The sequence below is a fragment of the Myotis myotis genome, unplaced genomic scaffold (assembly GCF_014108235.1).
Source record: "Myotis myotis isolate mMyoMyo1 unplaced genomic scaffold, mMyoMyo1.p scaffold_m19_p_2, whole genome shotgun sequence".
NCBI lineage: Eukaryota > Metazoa > Chordata > Mammalia > Chiroptera > Vespertilionidae > Myotis > Myotis myotis.
In genome coordinates this window covers 202,932,129-202,947,619 of record NW_023416324.1, presented here as the reverse complement: position 1 = coordinate 202,947,619, position 15,491 = coordinate 202,932,129, and the positions used below count along the sequence as shown (strand labels likewise).

Sequence of the window (15,491 nt, the reverse complement as noted above, 5' to 3'; positions counted from 1 at the left end):
CCTGTAGACATAACAGTTTTAACCACTATGCTATAATACTTACCAAAGACTTGTAGGAATGCCTGTTTTTCATCTTCTCCTGCCTTATTTGTGGCCCTGCAGACATAATGGCCTCCATCACTATTGATTATGTTTCTGACAGTGAGCTCTGTATTGCTTCCTTTCAATATGTACTTTTCACTTTCTTCAATGAACTTGCCATTCCTAAAGAAAAGAGGTTGATCTTCGTAAATCAGGCTTCACAACTCAGGAGACAATCATATTCAACTTTTTAAAAAATATAGTTTTATTGATTTCAGAGAGGAATGGAGAGGGAGATATAGAAACATCAATGATGAGAGAGAATCATTGATCTGCTGCCTCCTACATGCCCCACACTGTGGATCAAGCCTGCAACCCAGGCATGTGCCCTGACAGGGAATTGAACCATGACTCCTGGTTCATAGGTTGACAATCAACCTATTGATTGCCAGCCAGGCATCATACTCAACTTTTTGATGTGTAGTTGGTAATAATTTCATAGCTCTTGATAGACAAGGCTATAATCCAATCAAAAGTATACTTCTAGTAGCCCAGAAAAACTTAATGTATTAAAGTTATACTTTAAAATAGTTTTGACTTTATAGACAAGAATAACATTTGAGTTATGTTGAAATATTGATGCCAATCTTAGGCAAAAGAGCACATTGGTTCAATCTGTACTTTGATTGTTAAACCAAAAAAGTTTATTTGATGATTTTAACTCTATGTACCTTTTTAATGTTGGTGAGTCAACACGTATTTGTGAAAACTTTATTTACTAGGTTCCTGAGACACATTTAATAGAATTTCTATGGAAACCTACCTTAAGTTTCAAAGTAAATGCAATTTAAATATGCAACCGATTTATTCTGAAAACATGTACTGCCAATAAGAGTAATTATGTGAAAATGCAGTTAGAGAAATTATGCTGAATATAATGATCTAATTCCCTAGTGAGGAGAAATCATTTAAAAAATAATTTCCTTCTTAGATTTGAATATTTAACACTTTCCATGTTCTTTCTGGACTGAAGCCGTATTCATTCTTCCCCAATGCTAGCCTTTGTGGTACACTAAGACAATGTCTTACACACTGTTTTATAACAACTATAGCAAAAAATATTTTAAATATCTTTAAATCTGAAACAATTCCCCTTAATATGTGTGATACCTTCTTATATTGCATATTTTTTTCATTCTGCTTATTGTCATCTCCTCTCCCTCCAATTCTTTTTTCCATCTCTCCTTCTATATGTTTCTTATAATGGTGCTTTAGATGATTGAATAGACTTTAATGTCCACTGATATAAAAAGCTTAGGATCTGTTCTTAGGGATGGAAAGACTCACTTTCCCGTACAAATATAAATTTAAAAAGAAAAACCTCTAAAAGGATTATAAAGTATTTCCTCTGTAGAAACAGAACATTTATCTGATAAACTAAATGACCTTTCAAGTGAACTTTGGCTTTGCTTTCTAGAAAGCACTGGCACATATCTTCATATAATCCTTATCCTTCTATAACTTAATAACATCTGCTTGTTCAGTTTCTATTGATATCTCTAAAAATATCATGAAATGTGCAAAAATATCATAAGGGTAGAGTGCAAAAGTAGAGTTTATAAACTACTAATATATATAGCAAACGTATATATAGCACTCTGTACTTTTAACTTAAAAATATTTTTACTAACCCTATATTTACAATTATAAAAAATGACATTTCAGCATTTTTCTCTAGAATTTCATGTATAAAGAGATCTTTCAGTGCAGTTGGTGATACAATCTATTTCTCAATCTATTCAGTGAAAAATATTGATTTGTTTAATACTATGACTACTAATAAAATAATAACACACTAGAAGTTTCAATAACGTGTGTTTTATACAACATTTTGCCTATATTATTTACCTGTGTGAATTCTCACAAGTAGCCCATAGATGTGTATTTTCCCTCTCTGCCCTCATTCACAGATCGCAACTAAAATTTTTAGTACAATTTCAATATCCCTCAATTCAAACAGTAATATAAGGAGCAGATTAACTAACTTCCAGTGTTCTTTCTGATAAGGAGAGTTATTTCCCTACCTCATGTGAAATTTTGTACTAATATAGAGGCCAGGCACATGAAACTCATGCACGGGTACAGTCCCTAGGCCTGGCCTGCGATCAGGGCAATCTTCCCCAGCTGCCCGCAGCCGGCCCCGCCCCCCCACCCCAACCCTTGGTTCCCTGTTTGCCATCAGGTGATCGGTGCCTGGTGGCAAGGGGAAGGGACCAAGAGGTGATCAGTGAGCTTCATAGTGACTGATCCAGCAGTCATTCTGGTCATTCTGCTGTTAGGGTCAATTTGTATATTATCCTTTTATTATATAGTATGTTTGAAATGTAGCAAATGAATGAGACATGGGCACTTATCATGAAAAATTCATATGACTGACAGTAATAGAGGGTACTATAGATCCCATTACTAAGTTAATAACTTTTTGGGTTTTGTTTTTAGGGAGAATGAGAAGATATCTACTATAGTAAGGGAGAAGAGAAAAGAAGGTGGCTGACATACTCTGGGAGTTTTCAAGGGGAAAAAGTCATGATTTGAGCTTTGAAGTGAATGGATCTTGAAAAATTTAGTGGAAATCAAAGAAACAAACAAATAAACAACATCATACTAATACAGGCAGAGGACAAACTGATGGTTGCCCAAAGGGAGGGGGGTTGTGGGAATGGATGAAAAGGTGAAGGGACTGAGAAGTAATCATGGGAATGTTAAACTCAGCATAGACAATATCAATCATATTATAATAAGTTATGTGGTGCCAAGTGGGTACTTGAATTATTGGGGGGATTGCATTGTAAATTATATAACTGTCTAACCACTAAACTGTATACACCTGAAACTAATATAAAATAATGTCAACTGTAATTGAAAAATAAAATTTAAAAAATAAAGTGTAAAAAATGAAATGCAAAACCATGAAGTGTGCAGTGTAAAAACTGAATGAATGAAAACAGAAACATGCCTTAGCGACAGAATGATCGGCACTATGGGTGCACCTCTGACTTGGATTAAGTCACTCTGCTGATCTCTAACCGTTGAATCTGACCAATGTGAATGAAAACAAAAGCATAATAGCCTTTTAAACAAAATTCAAAAACAACGCTTTCCTTCCAGACATAATGAAAAGGTCGCAACTATTTTTTCATGAGCCTGATTAGGGACACAGACCAGAGGGAATTGTGGGTACACAGCTTACCTGTACCAAGAGATGGTGGGCTCAGGAGAGCCAGAGGCCCTGCAGGATAATGTCATCTCTTCTCCTCGCTCTGCTGTGGCATTGAAGGATTTCTGAGGCATTGTGATTGCTGGCGGCACTGAAACACAGATGCACATAGATAAAGAGAGATGAAGAACATTTCAGCATCGAACAGTCAAACCACAGTGGGAAGACCCGGGAGGGTTGGGGGAGAGGGGTAAGAGATCAACCAAAGGACTTGTATGCCTGCATATAAGCATAACCAATGGACACAAGACACTGGGGGATAGATAGGGGAGGCCGGGGGAAGGTCGGGGGGGGGGGGGGGGGAGGAGACATATGTACTACTCTTTGTAATATTTTAAGCAATAAAACAAAAAAATTTTTTAAAAAAAGAACATTTCAGCAAGACCATTGGGACATTTTTACCACTACTTTTGCTGTTGTTGTTTATACTAAGCTATAAAATATTTTTAAATGTTTTTATCAATTTTTAGAGAGAGAGGAAGGGAAAGTGGCAGAGATATAGAAATATCAATGAAAGAGGAACATCATCAATTGGCTGCCTCCCACATGGCTCCCACTGGGGATGAAGGCCGCTACTCAGGCATATACCCTGACCAGGAATCGAACCAGTGACCTCTTGGTTCCTGGGTTGACACTCAATCGCTGACCCACACAGGCCAGCCTAAGATTTAAAACTTGATAGTCAACATCTGTACTTACATCAACAGTTTGACTTGATCTCAAATGACTTTAAGATCACAGATCTACTTTCTGATGTAGAATAATTAGATAATTTACTCTATGCCATTATACTATTTTGAATCTATCAAACTAAACTAAACAATAAAATAGACATTTTGGTATATATATACTTTTATAAAATACTGTTCACAAAAAGACAGGCTCTACTACTCTGACTTACAGCAGTGCTGAGATCTACTCGGAGCATGAATGGATTTCCTATTTGGGTTCTCATCAGTATATGTAATTCTATGAGCAATCATTCACTGCTTCAAGACAGGGCTTTCAAATTAGGTGTCAAACCATAATGTTCTTTCTGATTAACTGCATTTAATTTCTTTAAACAACTATAGACCATTTTATAAAGAGAAACTGCTCAAGCCATAGAGAGTATGAAATAGATTTTCATGAACAATTCAATTTAAAATTAAGCTTCCCCAATTTCTAACTAATTACATTACAAAAACTGTGTGTGCTGCACATTTCATACTTGTTGAAACTGTTACTGAAATGCACTGTTTGCAATAAACAAATCAATAACATCCATAAGAGAAGCTAAATTTCAAAGGACAGCATAAATTTTGATTTAAAGCACACTTTTATGATTTCCTATTTAATAGGACAAGATGATATTACCCAAATTAGTTATATTAATAAATCTGTTTTTAACATATAACAAACAGTATGACCAGACTGGCATTTACCAGTGTGATTTTAATTAAATATTCCAACATGGCATTCAGGTCAGCATTAATGCTGCATTACCGCCATTGATAGTGGGAAGAGAAGCTGATATGTATCATAGTAATTAATCACAATAAATCAAGTTTCTCCCCTTAAAAATTCAGGTACAAGGGGGCATAATCTGACATGCTGTCTCTAAAGTAACACAATAATTACTAGTGTTATAATAGGATTGACTTTTTTCACATATTAACTCTGCATTTTAAATACATTGAAATTTAACATTCTGTATCCCATTTGCCTTCTCTTGTAATTATGAAAAAAATAACATTTTAATAAATGCATTGCTTTTCATTTGATTATTATAAATGTAGTTATAAGAACACTATGCCTGTTTTTTATTACAGCAATGAAGATTTTTAACCCTTTAGAGAGCTATAATGAAAATAAACACTTCAATAGAAATTCTCTGTACAGGAAAGTATTTTTGAACATAGAAACACTTCCAAATGGAGAGTCACATGCCCCGGTGGCTGTCCTGTTACTAAACTAAAAAAGTTATTTATTTTTTATCATAATTTTATTTTCTAGAAAGTGTACTGCATATGCTGGATGATCTGTAAGAACTGACAAATATTGACATTTATGTTTTATGATACATTGGCTTTGCTAATGATATATACATTATTTTTAAAAAAATATATTTTACTGATTTTTTACAGAGAGGAAGGGAGAGGGATAGAGAGAAACATCGATGAGAGAGAATCATCGGTCAGCTGCCCCCTGCACACCCCCTACTGGGGATGTGCCTGCAACCATGTACATGCTCTTGACCGGAATCAAACCCGGGACCCTTGTCTGCAGGCCGATGCTCTATCCACTGAGCCAAACCGGTTAGGGCTATACATTCTTATAGTATAGATTAGCAGAACAATATCAATATTATATATTTACATTTGAAGAATAATTCTAGAACTATTCTGAAGTGTAATAGCATTTAAATTTGCAGAGATGTTCACTAGTTCAAATGTCAAAAAGTCCTGGAAGTTTTTTAGCCACTGTTTTAGACTATAGAGTATTTTTTTTGTATATTTACCTAGTTATAAGTATGCTATTGAGTTGGATTAAATAACTTTAAATGGAATTACCATTATATTTCATTCAAATTTATTTTTCTCTCATAAATCCCACATTTCCTCTATTTTAACTTTTTAAAAATACTTTTGTGCATTTTTTACTACATCTGAAACTTCTATCTATCTATCTGTCCATCTATCTATCTATCTATCATTTGGTAGAGACCTGATGCACAAAAGTTCACGTATGAGTAGGCCTTCCATCCCCTGGCTGCCGGCACCGTCTTCCTTCTGGCACCCAGGACCCAGGCTGGCTTCCCTTGGGCTGCCTGCAGGCACCCAGGACCCAGGCTGGCTTCCCTTGGGCCGCCCGCAGGCACCCGGGCCCTTCGCTGGCTTCCCTCCAGCACCAGCTTCGCTAGGAAGGACCTACGGAATGATGTCTGGAAGACGTCCAGTCTAATTAGCATATTACCCTTTTTTATTATAGATTATATACATACTAGAAGCCCAGTGTGTGAAATCACGCAGCCCCGCCCACCCACACTGGTCTTTGGTCCTTATGGCATTAGGGTCACAGGCTTTTTATAATATAGATAATATATATACATATATGTAAATATATATCTTTTTTATTTCAGAGGAATAGAGAGGGAAAGATAAAAACATCAATGATGAGAGAGAAATCACTGATCCGCTGCCTCCCAAACACCCAACACTGGAAATCACGCCTAAAACCTGGGCATGTGCCCTGACTGGGAATTGAACTGTGACCTCATTGTTCATAGGTTGATGCTCAGCCACTGAACAGCACCAGCCAGGCTTAGACATCCCGTTTTAAGACATTTACAAGGACTTATATTATGTGTACATGGATTAGCCAATGCTTTCTAGGAAATGTCTGTTTTCATTCTTTAGCTTCAAGAAACATGAGGCTGTTCAGGGAAAGAAAGTGGTTCCAGAATGCTCACTTCCATGGAGACTTTGGGCCACCTTCATGTTATAATTTGCCGCATTGCTTGAGTTTGGAAGTTATAGGAAAGTGTGACTAAAAGGGAAAGCATAAAAGGCTGGAGGTGAAGGAACAATTCTGTACCCTGATTGTGCTAGTGGTGAAAGAAATCTATACCTACATTGAAACTCATAGAACTGAATAGTGAATTTTACTGTATGTAATTTGAAAACAAAGTTATACATTCTTTAAAAATTATATCCTGTAAGATATATATATTTTTTAATTCTAATTGTTTTGTAACAATTATATACCAGATTCAATTAGCTGATTCACTGTACCAGTCCACAGTCTTGGAGAAATTGGTTTCTGGTTGTTCTAAAGCCGGAAAATCTCAACAATTTCCCTATCTGAGGACCGCTTGTTTCTACTCCAGTTCATCAAAATCCTTCCTTTCTTTAACTAATTGCTCTGATCTGCCCAATGTATTCGGAAAATCCTTTGACTTCTTGTTGCTTCTTTTCATCTATCATGAACTGCAGATCCCACTGCTTCTATATACTTCCTGTTTCTGATATATGTAGAATGCTGGCTGTGTTTCAGTTAGTGGCCTTAGTTCTTTCAGATTAGTTTTGTAATACACTGCTGTCAATCCAGCATCAAAACTGGAGTATGGTTAAGTTAACAAAAATAAATGTATTAATTGCAAAACAAAATGTGTGGACAGAATAAGTGTCATTTTCTGTGGTGAGCCGGCACGGCCATGGCATACTCAGCCCCAGGGCGCCTTATGTGCCACGCCAGCTCAGCCAGGTTCAGTGACCCTGAGAGAGGGCAGTGAAGGATTAGACAAAACAGACAAGAGAATGAAAGCTGGGTCTTGTTGGGACACTGCTCCCGGTTGGAGAGACAGCGCCACGGACTACAAGCCATGTCTTTATTTTATAGACAGATTCCACGAGGCAAAATAAGGGCATGGTCAAGAATCAAGATGTTTACAACATTCTCCTGGGTTTCGATCCTACTCAACTACATGCACCTGAACTCTATCAAGCCCACATCACTCAGACACGTTGGGCCACGTGTTCAGACCATAGGTTCAAGCCCACAGCTATAGCTGTTGGCTATAATTGTGCTCAGAGGGCTCTGCCCTCCTAGCTGGGACTTGCACATGGCAATGAGAGAACTGTGCCCTCTCATTAGTCTGAGGCTTGAACCTGTCCAAACACTGTGGCCACTCTCCACATTTTCTAAAGGTTTTGCCAGCTGCTGATGGCAAGGTGGGAGGAGAAAGCTCTCTTATGTATGCATATCTCAAACTGTGTTAGAGAGCAGCCTTCACAAAAACCCTATTTGTCCTGCTTTCTGACCTACCAGTCTGCCTTTCCAGGATAATCCTGTGGCACAAGTGATAGCATTTAAAAGCCTTTAGCCTTCTAACTCCTGCTCTTTCCAGCTATGAGCCCGGAGTTGTCTTCTACTGCCATGTCTACTGTGTGGTCCTCTGTGTTCTTTGTTACTTGGGTGCAATAAAAACTTCTCTTTGCTACATAATAATTAACATGTATGCATATATAAGCATATATATAAAATATATATATGTAGCCTATATAATAAAAGAGAAACATGGTAACTAGCCGTAACTTTGCTACCCTTCCCATTGGCTAATCAGGGTGATATGCAAATTAACTGCCAACCAAGATGGCGCCGGCAGCCAGGCTACTGATGCGAACAGGAGGCTTGCTTGCTCCAGTGATGGAGGAAACCAACGTTCCGCGCCTGCCGCTGCTGGGCTCTGAGCTGCTCTCTAAGAAACATTGTTACAAATATAGAAGCAAAACAAAACCCCAGAAACCTGCTTTCAGCCAGCCGGGATCTCAGAGCTGGAGTCGCAACAAAGTTTCAAATACAGAAAGTAAACAAAGCCCAGAAACCTGCTTTCAGAAGCTGAGGTCTCACAGCTAAAGCCGGCTCTCACCTCCAGTGACAGCCATAGAAGGTAATAAATCCAAGAATTAAAAAAAAAAGGAAAAAAGGAGAGGCTGGGAGATTTAGTCACCCGCCAGCCTGAAAACGGCCCTCAGCCCCTCACCCAGACTCGCCAGGCACCCCAGTGGGGACCCCCACCCTGATCTGGGACACCCTTCAGGGCAAACCAGCTGGCCCCCACCCGTGCACCAGCCCTCTATCCTATATAGTAAAAGGGTAATATGCCGCCCAGCACCGGGATCAGTGGAGCAGCGAGGCCTCCTGGCCCCTGGAGCAGCATGACGGGGGCAGCACCCTAAACCCCCTGATCGCCCTGCGGCTCTGTGTGTGACAGGGGGCAGGGCCACAACCTCCCTATCTTCCCTGCTCTGTTCGTGACAGGGGAAGGCACCTCAAACCCCTGATCAGCCCTGCTCTGTGCCTGATAGGGGGGAGCACCCCAACCCCAATTGGCCCTGCTCTGTGTGTGACAGGGAGTGGCGCCCCAACCCTCCCATGGGCCCTGCTCTGTGTGTGATGGGGTGAAGCCGCAACCTCTCCATCGGCCCTGCCCTGAGTGTGACGGGGGGGAGTGCCCCAACCCCCTGATCGGCCCTGCTCTGTGGGTGACAGGGGGTGGTGCCCCAACCTCCCCATCAACCCTGCCTTGAGTGTGACAGGGGGCAGTGCCCCAATCCCCCAATTGGCCCTACCCTGAGCGAGACTGAGGGTGGCATCACAACCTCCTTATCAGCCCTGCTCTGTGCGTGACAGGGGGGAGCTCCCCAACCCCCTGATTGGCCCTGCTCTGTGCGTGACAGGGGGCAGCACCCCAACCCCCTGATCGGCCAGCTCTGTATGTGACAGGGGTGACACCACAACCCCCTGATCATCCCTGCTCTGTGGGTGACAGGGGGTGGCACCGCAACCTCCCCATCGACCCTGCCTTGAGTGTGACAGGGGGCGGTGCCCCAACCCCCCAATCGGTCCTACCCTGAGCGTGACTGAGGGTGGCATCGCAACCTCCTGATCTGCCCTGCTCTGTGCATGACAGGGGCGGCGGCCCAACTCCCCAATTGGCCCTGCTCTGAGCCCAACCGGGAGCTGTGGGGCAGGCACCTAGGGATTGGGCCTGCCCTCTACCACCTGGGTGTGGGCCTAAGCCAGCAGGTCGTTATCTCCGGAGGGGTCCCAGACTGTGAGAGGACACAAGTGGGGCTGAGGGACACTCTCCCCCCGCCCCCCCCCCCCCGGCCAGTGCACAAATTTTTGTGCACCGGGCCTCTAGTATATATATATAAAATTTCAGTTTATGTAAAGCTGAAATTATTTTGAAGTCAGTACAGTATGGGAGACTAAAATATTTTGATGTCAGAATTTAGGTATAAGGATGCAATATCATATTGAAAAAAAAACATATTGCTAGGGCACAGTATTCAAATGTTTAAAATAATGTTTATAAGTTTGTTTGCTATATTGAAATATATAAGAATGTCAGCTTCCAGCCAAGATGTAGAAACAACTCAAAATGTTTACACATTGCATAAAGTAACTGTTTTCAAGATATTGTCAATCAGTCAACAAAATGATTCAACAGTGATCTCTGAAATATGAGTAGAAACGAGGTAAGTCCTATTACTGTCCCAGGCTACTGTCTAGAGCGAGCTTCTAAGTCCTATTACTGTCCCAGGCTACTGTCTAGAGCGAGTTTCTAAGTCCTATTACTGTCCCAGGCTACTGTCTAGAGCAAGTTTCTAAGGTACAGAGAGGAGGAACCCAGTTGGGATCTAGAAGTCTGAGGAGCCAGGGCAGGTTGTCTGGGAAGTCAGGTGTCTGGCTGTGTGTCACAGGACAGAGTGCCAGATGGGAGAGGTGCACAAGGAGGACTTCCTGAGATTTGCAGTGAGTTCCCTTGGGTTCTTCAGATGAGTACTGAGGAGTGCAACCATGAGAGGAAACTACTGAGGCCAATTAGAAGGAATAATTTCCAAAGCTCAAGTAGAGCAAAGAACAGTTCCCATTCCCACGGCCAGAATAAAAAATGTAAAATACCTCATAATGCATGTGAAACAGAGCAATCGGAAATACTTTACCTCAGAAGTGGGGCAAAATAAGCTCTGGAGTATTCTCCCCACCTAACAAAGCTTAAAGGAATAAACTGAACGGATTAAACTGTTACCAAGGACCTTATCTGAATTCCTGGATAAAGGTCCAAAATATTTAAAGAAAAACAAAAATATTCAGCACATTACAGAGGTAAAATCCACATCTGGCATCCAAATAAAAATTATTAAACATGCAAAGAAGGAAGAAATATGGGACATGAAGACATAAATATACTATCAACCAAAACTGACCCAGAAAAGACCAAGATGGTATAATTAGTGGACAAGTACAGTAAAGCAGTTATAAAAACTGCATTCCATATGTTCAAGAATCTAAAAGAAAAACTGGTCATGTTAGAGACTTAGAAGATATTTTTAAAAATCAAATTTCTACATATTAAAACTACACGGTCTGAAATCAAAAGTACATGAGATAGAATTAATAGATCAAACATTGCAGAAGTAAAGATTATTAACTCGAACTTATATCAGCAGAGACTATCCAAAAATTAATACATGAAGAAAAAATAGGTAAAGGGGAATAAACAGGACAGAGAGCAGTGGAATAAATTAAAGTAGCCAAATAACTGAAATTGGAGTCCTAAAAAACTGTAAGTCATAAACAATATTTGAAGAGCTAACATCTAAAACATTTTCTAATGTTATAAGAAGTATAATATACATTTGTCAACAAAACATAAATACAAGAATAATGAGATGGAAATCACAATGAGGTATATTGTATTCAAATTGCTTAAAATAAGTGATAAAGAGAAAATCTTCAAAAATCTGGCAGGACCGGGTGGGTGGCACCCTTTATGTGCAGAGGCACACAATCAGGATAAGAACAAACTTTTGATCTAAAATAACTTGGCCTAAGATAAAGGCTCAAGATTTTTTAAGGTACTGAAAGAAGGGAAAAAACTGTCAACTCAGAATTCTATACTGAGCAAAATTTCATTTCAAATATTAAGGTGAAATCCTTTCTCAGACATGAAGTGTGTGAAGTTAATCATTGTTAGCAAACGTGCACTGTAAGAAATGCTAAAGGAAGTCATTTGGGCATTTAGGAACTGATGCCAGATGGAAATCTGAACACACAAAGGGAAACTGTCTTTATTCATAGGTGACATAAATATCTAGGTAGAGAAATCTATGAAAGCTAACAAATGGTACTGCACCTAATAATTTAATTTACTAATGTTAAAATGCATGCAAAGTAATGAGAATTGTATTAGTAGATTGGTAATGTAAGGGGAGAAATGTCCTCAAGAGAATAGTAAAATAATTTGGGTTATTTAACCTAAAAAGAAAAAAAAAAATAATAATTATCAAATAAAATAGTCTTTGTGATTGCGGTAATGACACTTTTGTACAAAATAATTAGAAACTGGAGAAATCATTCCAAAAGTTATTCACTGCTTTCTGAATACAAAACTCCAAAATATTCCTTGAAGCGATAAAATATTACTTCTGTCCTTGAAGCATCAATGGTGTAGTTAATGAGATAATTTCATACATAAATGGCTAATTTCAAGTTAGTGTGGAAGTTACACTGACAGAGAGATTACAGAGATGGAGTCTGATGACAGCTCAGCTGGAAAAGTTCTAAAATATCTCGGGGGATACTTGGATGCCTGTTAATTGACTTTTAGCAAAGATAAAGACTTTGGAATTTACGATGGACCGGAAACTGCCCTAGCTATCCCCGAAGTCATTTTCTGCACTGATCATTTATATCTGGACTCACCAACTTGTGAAGCCGAATTTGATTACTGACAGGCCCCTTCCCCAACCCTTCAGCCCCACAAGGGTTCCTTCCGATTTCTCACTCAGATCTCGGTGGTTTACACTGAAGACACAGCACTAGCCTTGTGTGTGAACAGGGCCTTGGGGAATCTTGCCCACACAATTGTCTCTCGAAGGCCTGATGCTCACCTGCATTCTTTTCCTCTTACCACACCACATACTTTCCTTTAGAATAAAGTCTTTTCATGTGCATATTCTGTGTGATCTGGTGACTCTTTTCAAATACCTAACTTTTGAAAATTTTACAGAGATGTACCCAGTGCTGTGAGATCTCATGGAGAAAATCACGTAATAAGGCAGGTGAAATTTTTTAAAAACCTGCTAGAAATAAGAGTTGAACAAAATTTTTCAGTGTGAACCGAAATCAATCTGGCCAAAAAAGAGAGAGAAAACCATGTTTTAGACAGAATTGCAAATTCCTTCATCCTATTACAATTAATATTTTAAGAAGGGTTGCACACTCTTTCCTCCCAGTAAAACTAAGTGTATCTGCATAAAGGGGAAAATCATACTTGCCGGAAGCCGGTCCATCCTTGCTGCTTGACACAGTCGCTGCAGGATAGAAACATCTGCACAGCATATGTTTCAAGGGACCTGGCGTATATAGCATACTGTTCTTAATATGTTTGCTCCCCTTAGCGCTGTGTGTTTTAACCAAGGTCACCTCTCTGAGAAAGGTTGTTTCCCCAGGTAGGGATTTTTCCCTGAAGCTAGGGAGGGGATGAAACTCCTTAACTAAGTGCCGGGTGGGTAGTTAATCACTTTAACTACAAACAATCATGCTTAAGCTACATAATCTTTACTCCCTAGAATGGAGATAAGAAATGCCCTAACCTTTGTAATAGAAATTGACAGGATTAAAATCAACTGGTATAAATACGTGTAACAAGACAATAAACAGCAGAACCTCTCTGGAGATCCAGACCAGAACTTGGCTGGAGATCCTGGCTGGAGATCCTGGCTGGAGATCCTGGCTAGGCTGCTGATCAACTGAACACTGTCTCCGTGTCCTTCCTTCTTCGCCGACTCCGTCTACGCCTTTGGGAACCCCTGGACCTGCTGGGGTTGGACCCTGGCACATACTGTACTTGAAAATATAATCTATTGCAGGGAACTAACCTTACTTACAATTGGGAACTTATTTAATTTGTACCTAACTAAAATTAAATTCTATCTGCTTCTTAACTAGTTTCCCTGTGAAAAATACAAATGGAACAGACTGATGAACCTTAGAGGGAAGGGGGGAGGGGGACATGAGAAGAGATTAACCAAAGAGTTCATATGCATATATGCATAGCTCATGGACACAGACAATTGTGTCATGGTCCTGGGAGGAGGCAAAATTGGGATGGAACAGGTCAATGGGGGAAAAAGAGGGACATCTGTAATACTTTAAACAATGAAGATAGATTTTAAAAAGACACATGTTCTGGATACCTACACTTTTATTAAAAGCCACTAAATATTAGGCAAACAAAAAAGGAAGGCAATGCCTAACCATATGGCTCAGTGGTTGAGCATCAAACAATGAATCAGGAGGCCACGGTTCAATTCCCAGTCAGGGCACATTCCCAGGTTTCAGGCTTGATCCCCAGTAGGGAGCCTGCAGCCAATCAATGATTCTCTCGCATCATTGATGTTTCTATCTCTCTCTCCCTCTCCTTTCCTTTCTGAAATCAATAAAAATGTATTTTTAAAAAATGGAAGGCAAGAGATAACTGGTCATAAGTAACTTGCAGTGAGAATGAAATACTGACATCGCTTCCTAAATTATTCCTTAATGCAGAACTTATGAATGTTGTTACAAATTAAATTACACACGAATTATGCTGAGTGCCATTCATGTCCACATGTGTCAGATGGTACCTTGTAGGTACCTTTTACTTTACTGATTGCTTCTATGAAATGAAGAAAAAAAAATAAAGTACATTATTGAGGTATCTTGAGGCCCTTTATAGACTTCTTGAATTGTTGTTATAAATGATAGGATTGCCTTCTGTACATATCAACCAATTGTTAGAGGGGGAAAAACACACAAAAAACAAAGACTGATCTCCACATGGCTATCAGGAAACTGCCATCTAGGGGACAGTTTCCTGATAGATGAGTTCAGTTGGAGGACCTGTTGCAAATCATGGTAAAATGCCGCCTTCTTTTTATTCAGAAATTAAAAGGAGTATGTTGCGAAGCGAATACATGCTTTTCTACAGTCTTTCAAGTAAGACATTATGCCACTTTGCGTGTACTGAGGAAATTCTAGGCAAAGGGGAAATACAGATCAAATAAAGGTAAGAGACCACATTAACTATTCACACCAATTATTAATCTAGAGGAGAAAGGCAAGAAAGATGTGCCTAGATCTTCGTACGTGATCTATCAAATTATCTATTATCTGAAAATTTCCAAATTATTGGTTGAATAGGAGTTAAGGGAAAAACAACAACATATTTTAGTCCTCTGTATTCCCAGACTGATAATCTTTGAAATTTAATGGTATCATTAGGGAGAAAAACACTTAGTAAAATTTTAAAAATGTATATTGTTTTTATAAGTTACAAATTCCCTCATAATTTGCAGTCATCAAACTGACTTAAAATACCTCTCTGCCTGGTTGTCAATTATATTATTGATATACAAGAGGCTAGTTCACTTTAAATTTGTACATAGGCTTCATAGAAAAATTCTGACTTTACATTTTTTATAAAAACAAAATTATTTCTCCTAGTTTCCTTAACTTTAATAAATAGCTAAAAATAGGTGGGAATACAAAATCACTGTGTGAATGTCATTGCAGTAGCAAAGTGCACTGTCCAATCAGATACCTATTTGCACAAATATCTCTAGCCATTGTCATCACTGTTGATTTTAATGTTCAAAGG

General features: G+C 39.3%; 1 protein-coding gene across 1 annotated transcript in view; it reads right to left on the bottom strand.

Moving 5' to 3' along the window:
- The window catches only part of NCAM2 (neural cell adhesion molecule 2), a 427,198-nt gene that overhangs the window by 147,827 nt on the left and 263,880 nt on the right, over positions 1 to 15,491 (bottom strand). The window contains exons 6-7 of the mRNA XM_036352515.1: positions 3,272 to 3,389; positions 44 to 204 (exon numbers count right to left, since the gene is read on the bottom strand). Of these exons, the coding sequence (XP_036208408.1) occupies positions 44 to 204; positions 3,272 to 3,389 (279 nt within the window). The remainder of the gene's footprint in view (positions 1 to 43; positions 205 to 3,271; positions 3,390 to 15,491) is intronic.